General features: G+C 49.1%; 2 protein-coding genes across 5 annotated transcripts in view; one reads left to right on the top strand and one right to left on the bottom strand.

The window, feature by feature from the left end:
* Positions 1 to 174: 174 nt before the first annotated feature.
* Positions 175 to 2,290, bottom strand: LOC108032212 (BUD13 homolog). The gene has a single exon (XM_017106073.3). The coding sequence runs from the start codon at positions 2,146 to 2,148 to the stop codon at positions 265 to 267; it is 1,884 nt and encodes a 627-aa protein (XP_016961562.1). The 5' UTR covers positions 2,149 to 2,290; the 3' UTR covers positions 175 to 264.
* A 390-nt stretch (positions 2,291 to 2,680) lies between these two features.
* LOC108031411 (uncharacterized) overlaps positions 2,681 to 23,449 on the top strand; it is a 37,016-nt gene continuing 16,247 nt past the window's right edge. Inside the window, exons 1-2 of one of the 4 annotated variants that reach the window (XM_044091885.2) lie at positions 2,681 to 2,925; positions 7,360 to 8,290. In XM_044091885.2, coding sequence (XP_043947820.1) covers positions 7,610 to 8,290 — 681 coding nt within the window. In that variant the 5' untranslated portion in view covers positions 2,681 to 2,925; positions 7,360 to 7,609. Of the gene's footprint in view, positions 2,926 to 5,834; positions 8,291 to 23,449 lie in introns of those variants that run through there. The other 3 variants (XM_017104809.3, XM_050889070.1, XM_017104808.3) reach the window with 3 other exon arrangements.

A 23,449-nucleotide genomic window follows, 5' to 3' on the forward strand; every position in this document is an offset into this window, starting at 1 on the left:
AAGTGGCAAGCAGATTGTGGCGGGCGATTCAAAAGTATGTTATCGATAACACATTTATTCAACATGTTTATTTTGCTTTATTCTTATGTATAACATTTAAAGAACAAGTAAAAGTCATACTATTAACTGCCAAGAAATTATTTGCACAAAATAAAATAGACACAAGCAAAAACGTAAAAACGTAACTTCAGTAGTTATTGCTTTTCCTCTTTACAGGCAGTTGTGAAATCTTTATTGCAACAAATATATAAATGTCTGGAACTTTTACATATCCTCCACGCTGTACTTGTAGGCCTCGTCCTGCACCGCCCGCCGTTCGTTCTGCTTGTCGAACCACCGCTGCTCGTAGCCGTTGGACCGGTCTACACCATCCCATCGGTATCCTGGAGGGATGCCAAAGCGGTTCTCCGGAAAGCTGCCCTCGTACTTGGGTATCACCGGTTTGTTGTCCTGCTGGTCGCGTTTCTTGCGCTTCTGGCGCATGTACTCCAGCATGGGATCGTCGGCGTGCTCCTGCTCCCGGAGGTGCCTGTCCAGGTCCTCGTCGTCGGCGTAGCGGGCCACTGGCTTCGAGGCTTCATGGGCCATCTCCTCGAGGCGGGACTGTCGCTCTTCTATCTGCTTCAGGCCCTTGCCCCAGCGGTCGTACAGCTCCTTCTTTTTCTTCTCGTGCTCCTCCTTGCGGCTCCGCTCGGCTGGATCCTCGTTGGCCGCTTCCCGCGCCCTGTGACCCTTTCGGCGAGTGCTGCGCACCTGAACTTCTCCATCCCGGCCAGAAATCTCGCTGGACATTTTCTCGAAGAGGTCATGCTCTTGTCGCCGCCTCTCGTCAGTTTCCTTTTTGAGGGATTTCGCGTCCTGCAAACCTGCCTTCTTGCCATCTAGCGTCTTGGTTGATTTGGGCTTGTGCGTTGGTGGTGGCGAAGCTGATTTGCTGGGTGACGCCTTGCCCCAGCGACTCTTTCGCTCCTCCTTAAAGCGATTTCGGGGCGCGGGACTTCTGCTCAAGGACCTACGACTTAGGTCGGAATCGCGACGTCTTCTGGGCGGGGATTGATCTTCAACTTTGGGTCTTCTTGGAGGACTTTGATCGGAGTTCCTCCTCCTTCTGGGTGGCGATTGTTTATCATCTCTCCGTCTTCTGGGTGGGCTTTGGTCGGAATCCCTTCTCTTGCGTACTGGTGATAGGTCGTCGCCTCTGCGTTTTCTTGGTGGACTCTGGTCCGAGTCTTTCCTTCTCCGCCTCGGAGGAGATTGGTCGTCCCCTTTACGTCTTCTGGGTGGGCTTTGATCGGAGTCTCGTCTCCTTCTTGGTGAGGCTGCATCCCTATCTGCTCGTCTCCTGGGCGGACTCTGATCGGAGTTACTTCTACGACGTCTGGCTGGGGATTGATCGGAATCTCGCCTCCTTCTAGTTGGCGATTTCTTGTTTTTTCGATTCCTTGGAGGACTTTGATCCGAATCTCGCCTTCTTCTGGCCGGCGATTGATTGCCGTTCCTGGCTTTTCTGGGTGGACTCTGGTCGGAATCTCTACGTTTCCGGCGTGGTGGTGATTGATCTGCATCTCTGCCCCGTAGGGGGGGACTCTGATCTGAGCTATTCGCACTTCGGCGACTTGGAGATCGATCCCTGCTCCTCCTGCGTGGACTTTGCTCTCGTTTGGATGGCTTTCTCGACCTCGCTGGACTCAAATCCCGGGAACTGCTGCGTTTCTCCTGCTTGATTCGTCTGGTGGGTGAGAACTCATCTTTGACCCTGGCCACGGAGGCCTTGCGTCCCCACACCTCCTGCTCCTCGTCCAGGGGCTCCTGTTTGATGCGAATGGCAGGCGCAGCTGCCGAGGATTCCCCGCCCTCCTCCTCCTTGATTTCATCCTTGACGGCGATGTTGCGCCACTTGCTGCGCACGTTGGGATCCTCCTCGATGTACTCGCCCACAATCTGGGGCGCATCCTCGCCGCCCAGCAGCAGGTCCTCGTCCACCTCCTGGTCGTCCTTGTCGTAGGCGTCGTCATCGATGATCCTCACCTTGGCGGCACCCTTCTTGTGCTTCTTCTCCTTCCTTTTCTTCTTCTTCTCCTTGTCGCCGGAGAGGTACTTCTTGAGGTACTCCTTCTGGTCGATGATTTTGGCCTTTTGCATGGACATTTTCGGTTATTAAAGCGGCAAATCGCAAATTACAAGCGAGTTGTTTACGTTTTGCGGGCAGAGTGACCGCTGGCTGTTCCGATGGAAAGGCTGAGTGCTGTTAAGTGCGCCTAACAGCACGGGTTATATGTTTTCAACAGTCTGGCAGCCCTGCGTATCTCTGTTCTTATTTCAAATTTGTTTTCTTGCTTAATAAAAACCTTGTTTTCTTTTGTTTTTAGTTAAGATTCATTTCTATATGTTTGATTTGCAGATTGCGTCAAACTTTGTCTGTTTATAACTCGTAGCTGTTTGGTAAGTAGGCTTTTCAAACATGTTATCCTTGGCGCCTTAGCGACTCGCTGTTAACCGAATGCATTCGATAAGTCCTTTGTCCCCAAGAAACACTTGACATTCTAAAACTTCTAACTAGGTTATGCACTTGTTCCCTATTCAATAGGGTTGCTTAATAGCCCTTTAAACGGAATATCGCCCGTGCTTTTGCGATTAATTTCCGGCCTCCTGCCCTCCCATCCCTAGATCGGGAGAGACGGCTTTTTGTTTGTATCTTCTCGGTGCAACGTGCTTTCCCCCGGAACTCCCGATCGGAACCGAATTGGACGGAATTCGCAAAGTCAAAAAGCCAGTTAACCAGATTTTCACCGCAGTGGTTGGAGAAAGTGCCGCTGATTATCGGGTTGCATGGGAGGTGTCCGCTCGGCCGCCGGCCTCAGCTGGCGGCGTTATCACCGGCGGGGGATTAACTTCCAGCAGGACTCCTGGAGAACGCGGCGCTGCGTAAGTACTAAGCATGCGAATAAGCGGCTTAAATGGCGGATTAAATCGAGCCTCGGCAATTATTTGTCTTGCTTCCTGGAAAATGTGAAGTAGCGAGTTCTCTTCAGGAGACTAAGTGGAAAGTCCTCGAGGGCTCCGGCAGTCTTTTTGTGGAAATCACATGGGCGGCAGTGTGGGGGGGCTAAGTGACGGGGGCAGGGGCTGTTTAAGTGACGAATGAAATGAAGCGCAAAAACAAAGAGTGCGCAACAACAATGACGAGCGGCGAAAACAATCGGCAGGAAAGGAAGCGCCGGGCTGGGCCGGGGGTGGACGGAGGGCGAAGGGCGAAGGGCGGCTGGTGGCACCCACATATTCGCATTTTGAGTTTCTGAGTGCAAGAACGCGCGAAAGGCATGCAAATTAATTCGCTTAACTGGGCTTTTAAAGCGCTCTTATTATTTTCCGTTGTTTTGGTTGCGCTCTCTCCATTACCCCTTTTCTGCATTGTTGGCATTTCTTTCGCCTCTTTTTGTTTTTCTGTTTTCCTCTGCTCTTCTCTGCTCCCTTCACTCAAAGCCCCCGGCGCGCGCTCTCTCTCTCTCTCTCTCTCTCGCCCTGTGTTGCCTGTCTCCCCCCACTGGCGCTGTCTCTGTTTTGGCGCTGTCCCGCAAACAGCTGATTTTTTCCAACGTGCTCTCGCCCGCCCGCCCCCTCTCTCCTTCGGCATACTTGTGTATAAATTCAAATTCCTTTCAAAAATTCTTGCCAAAGGGTTCGAGTCTGCGCTTGCTCCATATACCATACACCGCCCACATTCCGCTTTCGATGACTTTTCAAAAGTTAACGGAGTGCCATTCCTCGCCGGTTTTGACTGAAAACCACTATGTTTTACCTTTGCAGCAGGCGAATGCCTCGCATGTCTGCGAATATGTATCTAATTTACATGTTTCCATCGCCCTAGTTGCCCTAAATGCTGGATTTTTCAGAACCAGCGGTCTTGAACCCTGACTTCTCGACCCTAAACCCCCAGCGTATCAGCTTTAAGGCCTGGGGGCTCCTGTGAGTGGTTGGCATCATACAAAGAAAGAAAATAAAAACAGCCGCCTTCCGCGCCTCGGTAGCCAGCAATGTGGAGCCTGGCCGACAATTAAATCACGGCAGGGACAGCCGCCGGCAATGATTTCATATTAAGGTAAATTTTGCCGCTAATGGGGCGGTATAAGGCGCATTAAATCAATTAGTACTCTATTTGCCTTTGCCCGGCACAGGAGGACAATTGCTTTGCAGCAAAGGCCGATGCACAATTTATGGCATAAATAAGGCATTATTTTGGCCCCATTTGTTTTTAAATTCCCCGGCGGCTCGGCTGAGTAAACAGGAATAAATTGGTTGATGCACTATTGCTTTTTACTGGCAGGTCCAGAAATAGGGCTGACACAACGTTTGCTTACTCAGAACAGAATCGAGTGCTATGCCGCTGCATAATCGCCTATTTACATGTTCTGTTCCTTCTAAAAACATCTTCATAATGGGCCGGGGAGCACATAAAACTCCTGGCTACCGTAAATTACCTGGAAAACACGGCGTGCCGTCGCCAGAACATAATCAAGAGGTTACCATAGTGACGTGTATGGGGTAACTAACGACTTAAGTACCTTTAGGGGCGGTCGGCTGGAAAAAGCAGTCGGAACGCCTTTTCCTCCCCCGTGCAAAGTTGCAACTTTTTAGGAACATGTCCGGATTAATGTAGAATTTTTCGTGGACCGGCGGACTTACAACTTTTTATCCCCACCACTTATTATGCACAATTCGAAGTTTTCCCCCCGCCGTGGAAGTTCTTGTTTTCCTTGCTCGTCATCTACACAATCCAATTAAGGGACAACACTTAGGAGAACATTAAATTATGCAAAGCGGGGCGCTGCAGGTCCGAATTGACCAATTTCGACAGCTGGTCCCCCGACCTCGCATGTAGGCAGTATATAAAGTGGGTTAAGACTCCTTCCAGAGATAATATTCAATCTGGCATTACTAATCCCGCACAGCTGCTCTTCTCCGGCGAGCCATAATTGTGCAGCGAGTTTGCAAAGGGTCAAGCGGCTTGCGTAATAAACAAATAAATATTGGAATAGAATGCGTCATCAGGTTGACCCTCATTTCTACGCTCGGGAATCTAATTTTTCTCGCCTACATGAGCACCGGAAAATGCTAAAAATGCTGTGTGTCATCCCAGCCCGAGACGGCACAGAAAGCAGGAAGCTTCCCTTCGCTGACTAACTAGGAAATTTACTTCTTACACACATGAACACCGGAAAATCAGCCGTTCTAATCGAATTTTCGAGGCGTGACTAGAATTTATTTGTAACTTAACGAAGCTCCTCGGGCACTTTTATGGTGAGTGATGTCTCAGTTGGCCGGCAGTTTAATATACGTTCTATATGAAAGACTATACGGCTTTAGGAAACCATTTGCTTAGTTTAGCTACCCCATTCAACATATTTTCTTTCATTTATTTGAAAAATTTGCAAAATAGGCAGAATTAAAAGTCAGAATCCACCACGGTTTGAGTCTGCGCTGGGTGGTGAAGAGAGAGTCCGCTCAACAGCCAAGTGTTGGGCACATGTTAACGCCTAACATCCGTAGTTACCGCCCAAACGGTTGAAAGCTGTTAATTCAGCTCTCTCCCATTTCAAATATTTCAAATAAATAAATAAAATATTTATATACATTTATGAAATGTATAAAATAAGAATACGCTAGTCTGCCTTCTCTGCGCGTTTTCAACGCGTTTTGCTGGCGGTTTTCGCCGCGCGGCCAACAGCCATGTTAGGCTAACAGAGACGGAGAGCGAGCAGCTGTGTGACCGTCCGCCGGCCGCAGCGAAATGCAGAAAACAAAAGCACGCTGGTCCGTCTCGAGGGCGGTTTGCCCAGTCGCCCCACTCATTCAAAATTTCAAATCCGAACGCGACGGTCTCAGCGCACGGTCCGATCCGACAACAAGAAGATTATGAGTTGGCGCTCCGCGGAGAATTCGAATTATCAGGCCGCACTGTTTCGCAAAGATTTCCAAACCGAATCTCGCGACGCCCATTGTCTTGCCCGGTTCGCGCAGTAACGGCAATCAAAGCTAATTGTAATTGTAATTGCCGAGTAACGGATATAGATATACGTGCATATCTTGGCCGCCGTACTTAAATTCCGCTGCAAGTGTGCGTTTTCTGCATTTAATTCATCAATTTAAATGCCTGCCCACCACATGTGTGTGCGTGCGTGTGTGTGTCCGTCTGATTGTGCGAGTGTGCGAGCGCAAATGCCGCCGCCGAAAATATAATTTGATCATTTCGAGAAAATCTCTCACATCGGCTGTAACAACAACGAAAGCAACAACTGCGACCGCCACTACGACCGCCTCTAAGCGCAGAGGACAACAACGCAAGCGGCAAAATCGGTTTTCTAGCGGTTTATACACCCGAAAGGCTAGAAATTTCACCACACAGTTTATTTTTGCTCCACAAGGGCAGGTGTACGGGGCGCTTGTAGAATTCTGACCGAAACTGAAAACTGAAATCCGAAATCTCGAATAAATAACGGAAGTGGGGGAAAAGCTGCCCAATGCTGCGCACAGCTTTTCTGCCACCATAACGATAATGTGTAGACTTTGGTCCGAAAACTGAGTATCCCGACCCGGAAATAGACATGCGGCATCGAAACCAATCGAAAAGAAAGATCCCCCTGCTGGGTTGTAGTCTCTGACCGAAAACTAAACTATAAATGGAAATGCTCCAATCGTGTAGACTTGTCATTGAAAGCTCGAATCCACTTGCCGTTGTGTAGACTGTGTCTTCTGACATTTTTTTTGCTTTAAAAGCCCAAAAACTCAAAACTTGCATCCAGAGCCGCGTTGTTTTTTGGAGATATAAAGATTGGAGAAAACAGATAAAACCATCGTCCTATAACTCGAAGCCGAAAGAAACAATTTTTTTGCCAACTAAAAAAGTAGAAGAGCCAGTATCCCAAAAGAGTCAATTCAAATCATCAATCGAATCGAACCGAACCGAATCTCTCTGTAGGATTTCGAAACCTAAAAACCGAATAGCTGGCTGGGGTTAGTGTAGAATTTGGAAACTGAAGTGCAGAAAAGCAGAAAATCAGAAAAGCAGAAAAACCAGAGTCCGAACGAACTGAACCGAACGGCGCGTTTGTTTTTCGACTGCTAATGAGCTTGGTCGCAAGATATATATTCTGATTCGGTCGCTTGTTGGCCTACTAAAAGAAACTGGCTCACACGGACACTCCAACTCGGACTCGAGCTCGAACTCGGCTCGAGCCAGGGCTCGGAGCTCTGAGCCACTCACACACACTCACGCACCATGTCTCAGGCGGCGAAAGGTTTCCTAACCACCGATCTGTTTCTGTTTCTCATGCCTCTTTCTGGCCCATTCTGGTTTTTTAGGTCTCCGCCGCCGCCGCCGCCGCCGCCGCCGTCGTCGTCGACTAGTGGTCAAAAGCAAAGCAACGCCACCGCGAGAGAGAGAGAGAAATACAAACTGCACAGACCAAAAACTAAAAAGACTATAAACCGACCAAAAACTGAAAAGATCAAGCTCGTGGGTGTTTTTTTCGTGTGAAGAACTGGCGCTAAACACCCCCCATACGGGGCCAATTGAAATATAAAAGAAGATCTGCGAAGGAACTGAGACAGGATGAGTGCCGACCGGAGGAGACAGAGCCGTTTCTTCTGCGCGAAGCCAGCCACCGCCGAGGAGAAGGCGGCCAAAAGAGCCAGTGCACCCAGTGCATCCAGTGCATCCAGTGCGGCAAGTGCCACGGCAGTTGCACCGTGCAAAGAGCAGCTTTCTCCAGCCACCGCCGAGGAGGATTTACTGGAAATGCCTCGCCTTTGCCGCTGCTGCTGCAAACGGGATTTGGAATTACTCGGCTTATTCGAGGCCAGCCAGCCGACGCTGGCCAACACATCAGCATCGAACAAATACAAATCATCGGGAACATTAGCAAAAACATGTGCGACAGAAGCAGAAACCGAAACTCCAGAGACATTGTCCGCAAATCCAGTAAATCCCGGTACTAAAGCTACATCATCTCCATCAGAAGCAGCTACAGCAACGGCCACTACGGCCACTACGGCTACAGCAGCAGCAGCAGCAACGTCCGCATTTTCAACCACACCCTCCGCACACAGACCCTCCTCCTCGTCCTCGTCTCCCATGAGGCGTCGCACCACTGCTGCCACCACCGCCGCCGTGCCCACTGCACCGCCGGCCCCTCGAGGACGCAGCAGCGATAATGCCGTCGACTACACACTCAGCGGGGCCCACAGCAGCATGGACATTGTCCTCGAGGAGATGACCATTTGGATGCTCAATGTAAGTAACACATACGCCCTTTGCCGTCCCTTATGAACTGCTCAGTGGCACACTACCAACACTCGGCACTGGGAGCTGCGAAATGCGAGCCAAGCACTCCCCGAGCCCGAGCCCGAGCCCGAGCCCGCGCCCCAACCCGCCCAATCAAGTTCTCTTCAAAGCATATCGAAAAGTTTCCATGGGTTGTGTTTAATTTTTAATGTGATTTATTCGTCTGCACGCATGCCACACACCATGTAGCGCCCCAGAGCGGGCGAAGGAGTTCAATAATACAGTGCGGGCTGGCAGTATGTAACTAATAATAACTATTCAAGTGTCCGAACGCATGTCTCGGCAGTTCTTAAATGGGAAATGAATATTTCCCTCTATTAATAGGAAATGTCAGTGCGCAGTGGGATCTGTGAAAACTTTGACATCGGTCGGTTGGGCAATGTGTCCGGCGATTTCCATATATTTCCGCTCATACGGGTCCGATTTTGTTATTCGATAGTTGCAATCTCTGGGAAAAAGACTGCCACGAAGCGCTCACATGTGATTTTAATGCCAAAGAGTAGAATACACACTTTTTGTGGCAAGCAAATTGTTATGGTCTTATGTTCGTATCTCGGATAGTTTCAGTCTGAATATATGAATAAATGCATACGTAACGAGCTGCTTGGCCCTGTATACGATTTGATTTTAATTATATATTTTATTTTACGACTAATCGCTCTATTAGCGGCTACCTTATGCTTATGGTAATGCGCGGAAAAGTTCGGATGACCATTGGTAATGGAACCGTAGCACCTCTGAATATTCACCACTAATTCGTTTAATTAGTGCCCAAGGCTGCGAACCTGCTTTTATTCTGCGTGTAAATTCCCCAGACGCTCTCGAGTCCCCCCTCCGACGCACTCGCTATCCGCAGAATGGGAAGAACTTAGTTGTGCTCCCTGACGTGCCTTTGTTCTCGGCCCGGGCTCCGGGCCCCGGGCCCCGGTCCTGGCCTGGCCTGGCTCCTGGTGCAGAGTCGCTCATATGTTATTTTCCCTAATGCAGGCAAATAAATTAAATTGTCTGGCCATTCCCAGGAACCGAAAGTAAATAAATAAGGCCTTATTTATAAGGCCGCAGAAGGTTTCACCCGTTTCACAGGCAATTTGCCACCGGGCAGGCGATATGGTAATATCCACTTCGGCCTCGGTCACTGCTTGGAGTTTGGCGCTGCCCTGCAGTACGAGGGCCCTCATAATCTGTTATCTTATCAGCAACACGTTCCGGCCCCTCGTTTGGTTTAGTGCCTCTCCGATTTCTAGATTTTATGACGCAGCGCTCCGACAGCATCGTTTTGAAGTACTTACTCCGGCTGCTCATCCGACTCGCACTCTTCTTTGTTATCACTTCTTAATGGTTCGTGACTCTGGGGGCTGCTGGCCTTTGTGCCTAACGATCGCTTGTCCAATTTCGGTGACGCAGCCCTGGCCATGAGATTCATAATCGGCGGTGACTGGAAATGGTCATCGCGACATGCCCGAGAGGAAGGTATTGACTTCTGGGCTGCGTGCTGCGTTCTGCGTTCTGCGTTCTGCGAGTCACGTATAAACACAGCCCTCCTTTTTCATTCGCCCATTCAATGGCAGCCCGAATTCCTGCAGAGAAAGCTGTGCGCAGAGGGCCATTCTCAGATTTCCCGGCTCTTTGTGGCCTGCATCATGCTTATTGTGTACTTTTCTTTCTTTTTTATCATTGATAAATCTGTGCAATTGTTTGTGCTTCCTATCAGGCCGGAGATCTAATCAGGAGACAAACAATTTGTCGAGTTCTCAGATGAGATTGCTACTTCCAAGGAGGTATCTTTGATTATGATCTAGAATTTTCGTAGTTTTCCCAAGTATGATTCATAACTGAAGGGTATTTCCCGGGTGTACCATGCCCCACCCATGTTGCCTCAAAATTTGCTGCCACCTATTTGCTATTCCTAACTATATGCCACATTGCGTGCCACTGCCGGGCTGGGAGAGGGCTTGCATGTGTGCTCTGGGCTCCGGGGGCCCATAAACACTCACGAATCCGGGTGGGGCCCTTCGTTTTGGACCTTGGCTCCGTGGCTTCTTGGCCCCGCTACCGCGGCTGAAATCTTGGCCTTTCGAACGCGGGGCGCTCTAATTGCCGCGAGTGGCCAACGTCAACGTCGCTTTCCGGCCAATTATACGGCACCCGGTATTTCTTGCCCCATTGAGGAACCACCTTCGACCATCAGCCGTCAACCTGCGAGCACCTCTCACTTCCACCGGTCCACTATTCCACTATTCCGGCTGTCCCCTCGCCGCGCAGCTCCCACCGCTGCCCAACTCATTACCAACAAAAGTCGTCTCGGGGGAAACTGGTTTTCTTTTTCGGTCGAAACGTGCTGATTGTTGCGGTAGTGGTGCCAGTGGTCTGGTATTCTGGGGCTCGTAGTGCTGCCACCGCTTTTAGTGCCGCCGGTGGTGACCGCTGAGTCCCAAGGTGTTGCACTGAAGCGCTCTGACCTTAGGAGCTCCGCTTCGGCATGACAGTCGGGGCGGCGCTGCCTGCCGCCTGCCGCCTGCCTATATGCCATTAACCGGCAATCATATAATTTAATCCATCAGCCAGCCGGTTTTTCCATATTGTTTTCGAAAACGCAATGATAGATGAGAGAAACGCATGGCAGTTTTTTAGTTTGATTTAAACTCATTACGGCAACTCGAAACGCTGCCGAGAGTACCTGAGTATCTGGGAATAACACCGCAGTTGTGTTGTGCAAGCAGCCGCTGAGCAAAACAATAACAACGGAGGTGTTGTTCATAAGGAACCTGGCACGCCACAAAGCGGATTTATGATCTTGCGCTTAAGTAGCGATCTTGATTCGCTTTTAATTGAGCTGTGAACTGTGAGCTGTGCGAAGAGAAGTTCTCAAGATCGTTTTCGCAGCCGCTTCCGGGAGTAGCTCGCTGGCGAACCTGCGAACTGAGAGATTGAATCGAGCCGGACTTTCGATTTCTTTCTTTCGCCCCGTTATTACCATGGCGTGGCCTGAAACTTTCTTTCGCAAAGTTCACTCCGGTTCGTTAGCCGGCGTATTCACTGCATCTGCGGCTCGCCTTTTCGCACTGGCAAAAGGCCTTAATCATCAATGGAGTCGACGGCCGGTCGTAAGGCAGGCCGGCGATTAAGCGACCCGTCGTATTAATTGCCGGACAAATCTCTCATTAGGCCGCCAGGCAATTACCTCGGCTTTGCGACACCCGTACAGCACCAGCACCAGCACCAGCGCCAGCTCCAGCACCAGCACATGGTGTGGAACTGGTATGTTACATATATGTTTTGTATATAAATTACAAAAGTTAAGTGCAATCAATCAAAAGGAGTGCGGATTATATTGACACGGGCAATTAGCTGGAAGTATCTGCGGCTATCTGCCCCTGACTATCTTTCGGCCCGCCGGCAATGCAGTCGAGCGGTGACGCAACTCCGGCACGCTCTTATCAACCGGCAGACCTTATCATTGCCCTGCAATCAACCGTGCTGTTTCCGTTTAAATCCCATTTTTGGAAGCACTTCCAATTAGGGCTGATGATGATTGCACACGCTTATCATCTGTGCGTCTGCCTGTCCGTCTGTCTGAGATTCCTCGGAACCTGAAATCCGAGACGAGCGGCGTAAAACTTATTATTTTGCAGACGTGATCCCCCCGCCGGCGATCTTGAAGATAAGTGTTATACATGGCGAGGGGCCAACAAAAAAAGGCACTAAAAGTGACATTGCTGGCCCTGTAAACCGCGAGAAAGGTTTCTCCTTGGCTCGAAAACCAGAAACTTTTCCCCCGGCACGTCGGCATGTCGGCATGTCGGCACTGCGGGTTTTCCTTTCCCCACTATCGCGACCCAAAAAGAGAGTCAGAGAGCACTTTTCGTATCGCCTGCGGTTCAAGTTTACAATTGTGGGGCACGAGATTAGATCCGTCGTCCACTAGGCACCACCGGGCACCTTATCTACTGTTCTAAACACATTGTTGACTCGACGAGCATATAAACAAGACTCGAATTCGTTACGAGGAGAAAAAGTGAATCAAATACTATTTCTCGGCGGGCTCGAGGGTGTTTGTTTATGTCTGTTTATGACCCGTCAATTATGAGTGTTATTTTTATCTGCTGGATCGGAGCGGCGGCGTTCGCAAGCAAGGATTTGGCAGCCCTGTATCTGTGCAGTTGCCACCTTTGTAAAGGCAAATGCCAATTGGCTACCGGAGCTCGTAACTTGTCGAATAACCTAACAAGACATCAGATCAAACAAGCTATTGAGATGGAGTGAAAACCAGCGAAAACAATACTTCGTTGCGTCATTCTCACTCGCCTGACCTCTTTAGAGGCACTACAAATGCTACGAGAGGCTACTTTGAGGCGAACGCAGATAGATAGATAGATAGATAGATAGATAGAGAGCCAGATCCCCCAGACTGCCAACTAGTCGCAATTAGAGCGACGTCGTCGGGCGCGGTAATCGGTGTCTAGGCTAATTCGCTTTAAAAAATTCCGCTTCAAAGGTCTTTTGTATTTTGCGTAAGTAGAAGTAACTACAAAAAATGCACGATCATCATTTATTAGGGTAATTACTTTTGTATCAATAGTGTTTACATTGTAGATATCCGCCTGCCAGATTGCCTCCCTAGGGCGGGCGGCAATCTTACGGATACGTCAGATCCGATTAGTTCGGCCCGAGCGTACACTCGCCCGTTGCCTTGGCGATTGCTGTGGATACCTAAATTACCGATCGCGGATCGGTAAACACCCATGACGCTCGACCCATTTGATTAGTACCCCAACGAGGGGCTTATCGCTACATTGCGGCCTTTGGGAAACCAAACAAATCGCTAATCAAAACGAGCGCCCAGCCGAAAACCATTAAGGTGGAATATTTAGTCAATGAACCTTTTGTGGTGCGCGCGCGGGGATGCTTTAATTAACCAAAACGACTGACAATGAGAAATCACGTCCTGGGAAAACTACCTACGGGAGGTGGGGAGAGTGCGGACGGGGGCCTTGCTTGTTTGTGCTGCGGGGTTGTTTTGATCAGTGTGTTTATAGAGCAATTTGAAAGGTTCAATTAGGTGGCAGAAGAGCAAACACAGGGCGTACTCTCGATTCACACACGGATGCCGCACAATGCGAACGGATCCCAAGAGCTGCTCGTACATCTTTCATAAACCACGGACGGGGGAGTTTTTATTTTATTAATGGTGCGCGCTGTGTGCTGTGCTGTGTGCAGTGTGGCTGAGCGATGGCCCGGCTACGTGGCTGGGTGTGGGCCGGCCTCTCCAGAGCCGGTAGTTCCGGCCTCCAAAGCACTCGACCCGGTCCGACCTGGCCCGCCGCATTCTCCACGGCTAGCACGCCCGGCACCACCCCCACCCCAGGCCAGGGGTTTCGATTTCGGGCTCTTACGGGGTCTGTCAAAGCCACAAGTCCCGAATGAATCGAGTCGGAAGGAGCGCGTGTGGCCCTCGTCAGTGGTACCTTGGGCGGACGTGCATACATTTGTTTATTTGTTCTAGCTGCTTAGCACCAGCCACCCTCGCCTGACATCGCCGCCTTTCGATCGGCTTTCGATTTGCCGGGGCTTGGTTTTTTGTTTTCCATCACTCCTCACCTTTCATTGCGGCGGCTGCCTCTGACCAGCGACCAGGTTTCAAGTTCTAAACCAACGCCAACCCCTGGATTTCTGCGCCCTGTTTTGTTTTGCAACCGGCCGCGTTATGGCCGTCGCTGCGCTGCAGAACTCGAGCGCGTAGAGTCCATAAAATATTATTTTATTAACCCATTTTCCACGGCATTATTACCCCCCCGGGGAACCCGCCTCCCATCGACCTGGCGCCCAAAGCCTCTTTGTCACTGCAGGGTCTTATTGTTGGATTTTTCTTTCGTCTTGTCGTAATTGTTGCCAAGTCATAAAATGCAACGGGTTTAGGTATTTTGTATTTTGTATTTCGTATTTCGCATTTCGCGTTTCGCATTTTGTTTCTTTGTTTCCTACACTTGAACAATAATTCCCCAACGCCTTTAATCGCCGCCATGAGCCAGGCTGCCTTTATGACGGGGGCGGTGGTTGCAGTGGGCCAAGAAAGTTTGTGCTAATGTAAATCCGTTCTGCTTGCGTCACTGCCTGCCGAATATTTCTGTTCCTAGGGGTGGCGCTAATTTATTTCAAAATCTTTTCGAAACTAATTACATTTTGATTTTAATTAAGGGCTATCAAGGGGGCAAACGGGTTTGAGGCACAATAATAGGCCTTCTGAGTCATTGGCTCGCTGGGCGTGCAAAAGATTACCCTGAATCGGGATTTGTGCTTGGAATGCGATACCATTTTCTCAGTGCACGTGGTTCGCCTCGGGTTTCTACCTCCGCCGCTGAATGAATTAGTTTCCCACGTGGTGGCTGCCAGGTCCGCTCACTCACCGCTCGGATTCGCTGGCATTTCCAGCTCGGTCTCCCATATATAATGCGCTGCCGCTGCTCAGGCCTGCACCGAATTGCCGGCGCTGTTATTTTTGCTGCCCCATTGGCCACTCGGATCGCAGCGGGTTTCTGGTCGCTGCCCCAGACTCTGCCGATTCGGATTTTCGGATTTTCGGATTTCTTCGGCTTGAACTGGCCAAGTAACCCGCTAAGCTCTAGCCTGAGACCCTGCCCCTGGGCCCCGGAAAGTTCCATGCGCATTCTCGGCGGCGGCTCCTTGGGAAATTGGGTTGTAATTGAGTTTCCCATTGATTTGGTCCCATAGTTTTTGGAGAGGCCGTCGCTCCTCAAGTGGCGGAACTGCGCTCGGGGATCAATCAACTGGAAAATGCAGGGCCGCCTTCGGGTGTGCGCCAGGGGAACCGTGCGAGTGGCTTTTTGTGTGTAGTTTTTGTGCTTCTCCGCATTTGCGCACGCAGCATGTAAATAACCGAATGCCCTCTTGATAATATTGAACTTTGTGGAAGTACGTATGACTTGGCTTTTGTTCCGCCCGAGATAGCAGGCCAGCACGGCGCTTCCACTCGAACGAGTATCTGTCCCGCGTGCTCTCGAGTGCTGAAGGTTAGTGCGAGCGCTGATCTGAAGTAGCCCAAAGATTTGCCCAAGTCATTAACACGATTCGAAACAGTTTTGGAGTGTGTCTTTGGACTTACAACTCAATCAGTGGTGGCCAGGGCATTTCGAATTCGACACACCTTCCACCTCGGTCTCTTACCTACGGATACAGATACAGATACAGAGGCAGATACATATTTCTGAGTTTGTTGTTTTCCTATGCTGCGGCTGGTTTTTAGCCGGTTTGTGCTTTTTCTTGCCAGCTACACGTTTACTTTTGCCTAAGTGTGTACGTAACTTTGAAATTTTGTTGCCACAGTCTCTGGGCTGGCGGCTGTCGGCTGTCGGTTGTCGGCTTTTGCATTTGCTGCGCTCTATTTGACTTTTACTTTTCATTTGCCACCGCGAAGAGCCCAAAGTAATTGTGGCTTTGTTTGGCTTTTTGTTGCTTTTCAACCGCCTTCCGTTTGCAGTATAACTGCTCACATTTCCGCCTCGATATCTGGATTTGCCCCGCTTGTTTACGTTTTGGTTTGAGCAGGAAAAGGCAATTGAAAAACCGAATTATTATGAGGCCCTCTTTTTCTCTGCTAATTTATTTATAATCTTTTTGCTCTTGAAATGTGGCTCAAATGGGCGTGTAAAGTTGGCTTACTTTTACCGGCCGCATTGTTATTACATTCGATTAGGCACCCCCCGCCGGTCCGCCCGACAATGTCTGCAGAAGAGAAATTGGGCCAGCTCTATTACGGCTCTATCCGACCGAGATGAACAATCTAATGCTCTGCATACACCGCAGCGAGCCGTTAACTTGGCCAAATCTTAATTAATTTGCCATGGCTAGGCGTATAAAAATCAGGCGTACAAATGACGCCCCCACTCCTAGTGACCTCACCGAGCACAGCCAAAACAGCTGGATATTAGGCCTAGAAGAGGCCGAAATCGCAGCGGTTTGGCCTGCACCGCGCTCCGATTACATAATACTCAGCGGCGCTAACACCACACACTGGTTAATCGTGAAAACCTTTGGGTTTTCCTTTTTTCGGCTGTTTAATTGGCCAATTACGTGTGCGCTTGCTCTCGTTTCGCCGCAGCCTTTGAGTTTGTTTTCTCGGAAAAGTGCAGTTTTCTGAAAACGCCGGTTGCGCCATTCCTTAATGAAATATTTCACAAACCTATCTATCAGGTTTATGAATTGCAATACTTTATGGCACCAACGGTGTTGCCCAACCAATTGCTAAGTTTGCTAATTTCTTTCGCCAATACGTTGATATTATCACATTAGAAATTGCAAAAAGAGCATTGTGTTTAGAAAGCCCGGGTTCGCTGATACATTTCCAGGTCGTGTCTGCATTTAATGTGTAAACTGCAAGTGTTTTTCGAGTTGGCCAACACTTCCAGCGAAAGTGCTGCTCTGGCATCTGTCTGTGACTTTTAATTGCTGAAATAATTTCATTTCGCGGATCCAATTTCGGGCGCTATCGCTGTGCAAATAATAAACGCTGCTCTAGCACAATATTTTTCGCGCCTCGATGTGCAGGCGGGAAATTTTAAGCCACTTTTGAGTGATGACAATGGGCGGGAGATAACAGAAGGCAAGTGGCGAATTGAATTCCCTCCCCTCCGTTTTTTGTGTACTTTTCGGGTGGCCTTTATTATTGTATGGTAATCTGATTTAAGTTTCGTGCCCGAGAATGTAAGCCGCATTTGTAGCAGACTGTCTGTCTGTCCGTGTGTCTGTCCGTATGCCTGTCCGTATGTCTGTCCGTCTGTTTGTCCGCCTGGCCCGCCCCCGGACCACGCCCGCCTTTTACGGCCCACAAAGAAGTGCAATTGTGCGTTTTGGTGGGGCTTCAGCCAAGCGGAAGCGTTGTGTGTTCAACTGCGGTTTACTCCGCATCCGAATCCGCATCCGAATTCGCATCCGAATCCGCACTCGCACTCGCAATTGCTGCACTGCCCCCGGATCCGGCAGATCCGCCCGGCCATGCTGCACATATAAGAGTTATAGAGGGATTTATCCACTCAAGTGCTTCTCATGGTTCAACAATTCCCACTTCACATCCATTTCGGAGTTCGGTTTTTTCGCCTCTCGTTTTTTCGGCGGTAATCCCCCTTTTATGGAAACATGTCAATTGCTAATCAGAGTATGTGACAGTGAAAAGTGGTGGAATAAATGTTTAGTTAAGTGAAGTGCCCCGCCTCGTGGAAGATTCTCCCGGTAATTTAGTTACTTATTGAGAGTCAATGAATTCATTAGTTAGTTAGTAGCCCGGGGGCAATTAGTTGCGGCTCATTGACTTGGCTCGGGGGTTGACTGGCATTAATTGGCCACATGAAGACAATCTAATTTCTCAAGTTGACTGGCGAAACGTGACTGGGACCTGTAAAAATCAGAGTACGTTTTCCTAAGCTTAAAATAAACACTGATCATGCTTACTTAGGGCTTTTGTTTTTACAACTTTAGCCTTCTTGAAAAATGCGAAAGCCTTGTCGCTGAGTTCCCGGACAACCCCAAGATAGAGATCCATTTGGGAAAGTGCATGTCCCCAGAACCACCCACTATGACGATCTCCGTTCTCGCGATGGAGGTGATAAGAAAATTGCACAATACTGCAATTATCGTGACCAAAACACCAGTTCCCGCAACTGCAGTGAAAGGAAGCAATTTCTGGAGCAGGCTTGGCTGACTTTGTGATTTAATAAGCAAAGAAAACGACACAGTTCCGCTTTGGTGCGCCGAGCGCTAAATAAATTTTGTGGTTCGGTCGCCGGCGACGGCTTTATGGCTTTATTAGCCGCCGATCTGAGACTTCCTGCCCACTGTGCTGGCCATAAAGCCGAGTGCTCTTTCGATTGCCAGCCTCTTTGGCCACTTTGCAGCGCTTTTCGGCTTTGGGCGGGCCGAAACTGATGGAAATATCTGCGTTTGTACATGTTTTTTATGGCTTTCGCGCGGCACAGAGCTCACAGTAACCACATAGTTTTATGTTTTTCGTTTCACAATGATCGTCCGCGGGAAAAGTAAGGCAACAAAGGTCGGAGAAAGTACTGGGCAAGAACGCGGATGGTAATGAATTTTATGAATTCATAAGGGGTTTTATTGCCCCCCTTCTCTCCCCCCCAAAAAAAGGCAGTCTGTAGCTGGGGCAGCGCTGTGGTTTATTGAACTCGCAACTGGCAACTGGTCAGACGGCATAAAAGCCAAGACCACACGATCGGCTTGCCGTCCGCTAACGGTCAAGAAGTTGTGAATCAATGCAGACGATTAAAACGACAACTACATCGCCGGCGATCATGATAACGACGAAGATGATGGAGAGCCCACTGGGACAAGTTCCAGGCGACCAAGCGAAGCCCCGGCGTATTTATAGACATTTCCATAATGCTAATGACGTTACCGTCGCCGCGGACACCGCGGCGTCATCGTTACCAGTCCCCAGTCCTCCAACTCATACGCGCACTCAAGCTCACACTCACATCACACTCGTACAGCACTCATACCGTACTCATACAGCCGCAGCACACTCGTCTTCAAGCCAGAACTCGTGCTAAGGTCATTGCCGATCCACTGGTTGCTTTTCAAGAACCAGCCCCAAAGAGCCGAGGAGTCCCGGTGAAAAAGATCTCTTTTCTGGCGAAAAAGCAGTGGAAGGGGACGATCGGTATCTGACTTGATGACTTTATGCTCCCGATTCTCCAGCTCCTCGCGCTGAGTGCCCATGTAGCTAAATGTATCGAAACCCAATTCGGACACTTTCGCTCTGCCTTCTGGGAGTTTTGACCTTTTCCCCGTCTTGTACCGCTTTCGAAGTCAGAACAACCCGCTAATTCCAAATCAAACCGAGAGTTTTTGAAACATTTTCCTCGCCGCCCCGAGGAATACGTTAAAAATGGATGAACAAAATGGTAAATATACGGTCTTGGCGTCATGGCCTCAGAATGTTTGGTCATTTGTGTGTGGGCACTCCTCCGAATAATTGTTTATTTTATGATTCTCTACGTTCCTTGGCCTTCTGTTTCGAGATCAGAGTATAGAGTATAGAGTATAGAGTATAGATGCCTCTTGTGTGGCAGGCTTGTTTTTGTTTTGAAAATTCCGAAATACCAAGGGTTATAAATAAACACTCGTTTCGAAACCTGAACAGAAGCAGGCAGAATCTCTCGGCCCGAATGTGGGCCATGTGTGTGTGTGTGGCCAAAAGTGTTTTATCAACGTTGTGGCGAATTTTTTCGCACAGCTTCCCATGAGTTATGGGGCTAAGACAAATGGCCGAAGCTGATAGGTGTAAAATGGCTTTTGTCGCTTTTGGTTTATGTCAATGTTGGCCCTTAGCACGTTTCATCCGATTTTCACACTCCGCTAATTAGGAGTAGGTGAAAATTCGCTGGGAGGCAAACAAAAATTAGCCAAAACAATCGGTTCGAACGACTTTTAATGTACTTAACATTACAAAGTTACTCAAGTTAATTGTTGGTCTTGCGCCGTGTGAAATGTGGCATGTACGCCGCTCTTGCAGGGTAAATAGTGTAAAAAGCGGTGTTTTTAGCAGGCCTTCGATAATTCGGAAAACAAAAAAGGAAAACGACAAGTCGTTTTAATCCCATCTCATTAAATAGGATTAAAGTTTTCAAAGCCAACACACAGTCATTCAGCCAGTTCTATACAATTTCCCTCCGGGTGAAAGTCGGAGAGTTAACTTTTGTGTACAACTTTCGGCCCACACTCTGGAAATGTAAATGTATCCCTTTTGAAATTTTAATGTTATAAGACTAGCTAACTTAGAGAGACAAGCTCACAAGCATCAGCCATCAGCCATCAGCCATTCGCATTTAAATATTTCGGTAGCATTATCGCATTTCTGCCTCGAATGGCCGAAACAAAAACTTTGCCACAATTAAATTTAATGGATTTGGCGGCGCTGGCGAGGAATTTGAGAAACGAAATTAGGGATTTACTCACTCGACTGGGCGGTGCCGTGCTGCTGTGCTGCAGAGCTGCAGAGCTGCAGAGCTGCTGTGTTCCTACGCGTTACGACGTTATAAGTAACATCTTCGCCGACACTCTTCCGCTCGAATTAACTTAATATTCTACGCTCCGGGGTAGTTTCACACACTCCCCGGCGGGCAGGGGCGGAAGGAGCAGCAGGAGCCGGAGCAGGAGCCGCAGCCGAGCTTGCTTTTAGTAGCCATACACATGGCCACAATGCCAAATCCCCGCTGTCATATGGGGCTATGTCCCTTGCGAAAATGCTAAGCCCTCGAAAGCGACACAAATTGCAGGTGACAGGCCGCAGGAGTGGGCGGCGGATAATGTGTGCATTCCGGCCATACTCTGCCATTTTGCAATTTCTCTTTATGGCTTTTGCAGAAATCCCCGCCTAATGAGTAACGAGTGTGCGTGTGCACCACATCTATCTGTATCTCGGCACTACACTCGCCGCTCAGCCAGAGCTGCGCGCGGTTTTATTTCCTTAATTAATTTGGGCGCCCCGCCAATTGCACATTAAAATTAGAAAAACAGTGCTCTGAAAAGGCCACAGAACGGAGGGCGGGCGGACGGAGCACCTCGCACACACCCGGGCCAAACAAAAACGCTTATAAATAAACAATCAGAAGTGAAAGACGGCTGTCTCGCCTAGAGGGTCATAACTAAAAAGTGATTGATATAAGCAGAGTGGGGGAGTCCGAAAATAAGGCATATATCAGAACCGTGGCGGGGAGCAGGCGATTGTGAACCGAAACGAGTGAGTCGGAGGAGGAATTCATGTATGGGAGACCTTGCTGATAACCATTCGTACACATACCTATTTTTGTTGTTTGGCTTAAGAAAAATGAGTTTAAACAAAGACCCCGCTAACTTATGTCTTTCTGCCGTATAAGAATGTCAAGCATATTTGCATAAGATGCCATTATCATTTATAATCAGGTTTTTGCACTTTGGCGAGTGGTTTCTGAAGGTTTTCGAGGTGTATACTGCAGTCTTTCGCGTAATTTATTTCAATGTTTCTTGATTTTGCAGATATTTTAGTTTATGGTATTATTATTTCCAAACGACACACTGTTGGGGGACTGCCGGGGGGTGCCTATTAAATATTCCGGCAAAAGGTTAGTTGTACCTGGGCCCAGAATGCCGGGCCACCGTGTTTTGGCCGTAGCTTATAGGAATTTAAGTACCTTTGGTCTTACCTACTTCACTGGTATGCAAATCTCTTTTATATTGCCCATGTAAAGGCAGGAGTTCCCAAAGAATGCGAGTAATGCCGGCAATCTAGTAGCTGGCCAGGGGACAGAGGACAGCGGACAGAGGACCGGAGGACCACTCAAGTGCATTATAAAAGCTTATAAAATGCTCTTCACGCCCCGCAAAAAAGAGCATACATTTGCGAGGCAGTGGCTGGCGAGGATGGGGTGATGGGATGATGAGTGGTTGGAGGCCGCTGGTGGAAGGCCTGCAGGCACGTAAACACAGAAAACCGCCGCTATGATGTGTGACAAAGCATGTTTTTTCGCCCGTGCTGCTGGCCGGGTTAATCAACTACGCAAATACGGCCCGAAGAACCAGCTGGTCGCAATAAAAACCGGCCTTAAACATCCGCATCTCGGTAATCAGCAATCAGCATCATCGGCCGGGGGCCGGAGGCCTCGCACAGAAACAACAACGCGCACGGGGGAGTAATCAACCCTCGGGCCAAAGTCAGCAACACTTAACGCCTTTTGATTGTTTAATTTCTCAAATTGTTTTATGGATTTATCCCCCTGTCTGCCGTGATCCACAACCCACGACCCCGGGCCGGGGAACCCATGCCGTCTGCCCCGGACACGCGCCAATGAAAAATTAATACCAAGGGTGGCCAAAAGGGGACTGCTCGACTTGCTCCGCTTGCCGTGATGCATTGGCGGCCCGGAGGAGGACAACATCAAAAGCGGAGGGCTTCATTTTTCACCGCTTTTGACATTTTGCAGCCACCGAAACAACAAGTACGTCGACGGCAGCCAGAAACAATCAGCCAGCCAGCCAGCCAACCAAAGAGCCGCATCTCAAACCGGTGCAAGGGGGATCCGGGTGTCCGGGGATCCGTGGGCCCGGGGGGATCTGCGGGGCTGCTAATCCCCCACTGACATACCACCGGTTCCGGCGGACCAACGGACGGACCACCAGCAGCCGCAGCCGCAGGAGCAGGAGCAGGAGCGGGAGCGGGAGCAGCAGATTCGCTAGATTCACCACCAGCTGCCGCCCTCCTGTGCGCATATTCCAATCAAATTAGTTAGAAAGGTTTGCTGCGCCAAAGTCCGAGCCAGGAGCTTCCTCATTCAGTATCTGTTCGAGTTCTGGTCCGGTCGAAACGAATCCGCACGCACGGATGCGATTTTTGAATAAAACCACTGAAAACACTAGAAAACACAGAGGACAAGAGGAATTCTGTACCCAAAAATCGTTGGCTCTACGCTTCTATGGGGGCCCAAAAGTGAACGAGAACGAGAACGAGGAAGGATAGGCCGAGAGTTATAAATAAAACACCGGGGAGATCTGTTTGTGTGCGGGGCGATGTAATTAGAATATGTCGCTGTGTCGCCGAACGGAAATAAGTGAAATACACTTTGCAATTCAAAGGCGGAGCCGCCGTCAAAAGAATTGTGGCAGAGCGAAGAATTCCCCCTCGAAAAAGTAGGCTGGCCTTTGCCACTGAAAGAAAGACCCCAAACATAAAAGATCACTCTTGTGATACCCATGAAAACGGAATAAAACTATGGGAACATGTTTCGAAAATATATGATTGTCAAAAGGGCGATTTACGAGATATGGCCCCAAAAGGAAATCAGTGAAGCATAATAAATCAGTGGAAAGCGAAGAATTGAGAAGAGTTCTAGCAGAGTGAAAAATAACCTAGTTGAACTTTGCGAGTGAGGAAATACCGAAAAATAAAAGATCATTTTTTTAAAACCCAGGAAAGCGGAATAAAATCTATGGGAACATATTTCGAAAATATATGATTGTGAATGGGGAGATTTAATGAGAACATGTCCCCAAACGGAAATCAGTGAAGTATAATAAATCAGTGGAAAGTGAATAGAAGAAGTCTAG

This window comes from Drosophila biarmipes, chromosome 3R, assembly GCF_025231255.1.
Source record: "Drosophila biarmipes strain raj3 chromosome 3R, RU_DBia_V1.1, whole genome shotgun sequence".
Classification (NCBI taxonomy): Eukaryota; Metazoa; Arthropoda; class Insecta; order Diptera; family Drosophilidae; genus Drosophila; species Drosophila biarmipes.

What these genes read in the sequence shown, in the direction of transcription:
- LOC108032212 (XM_017106073.3), bottom strand. Translation starts at nt 2,148, where the DNA reads ATGTCCATGCAAAAGGCCAAAATCATCGACCAGAAGGAGTACCTCAAG.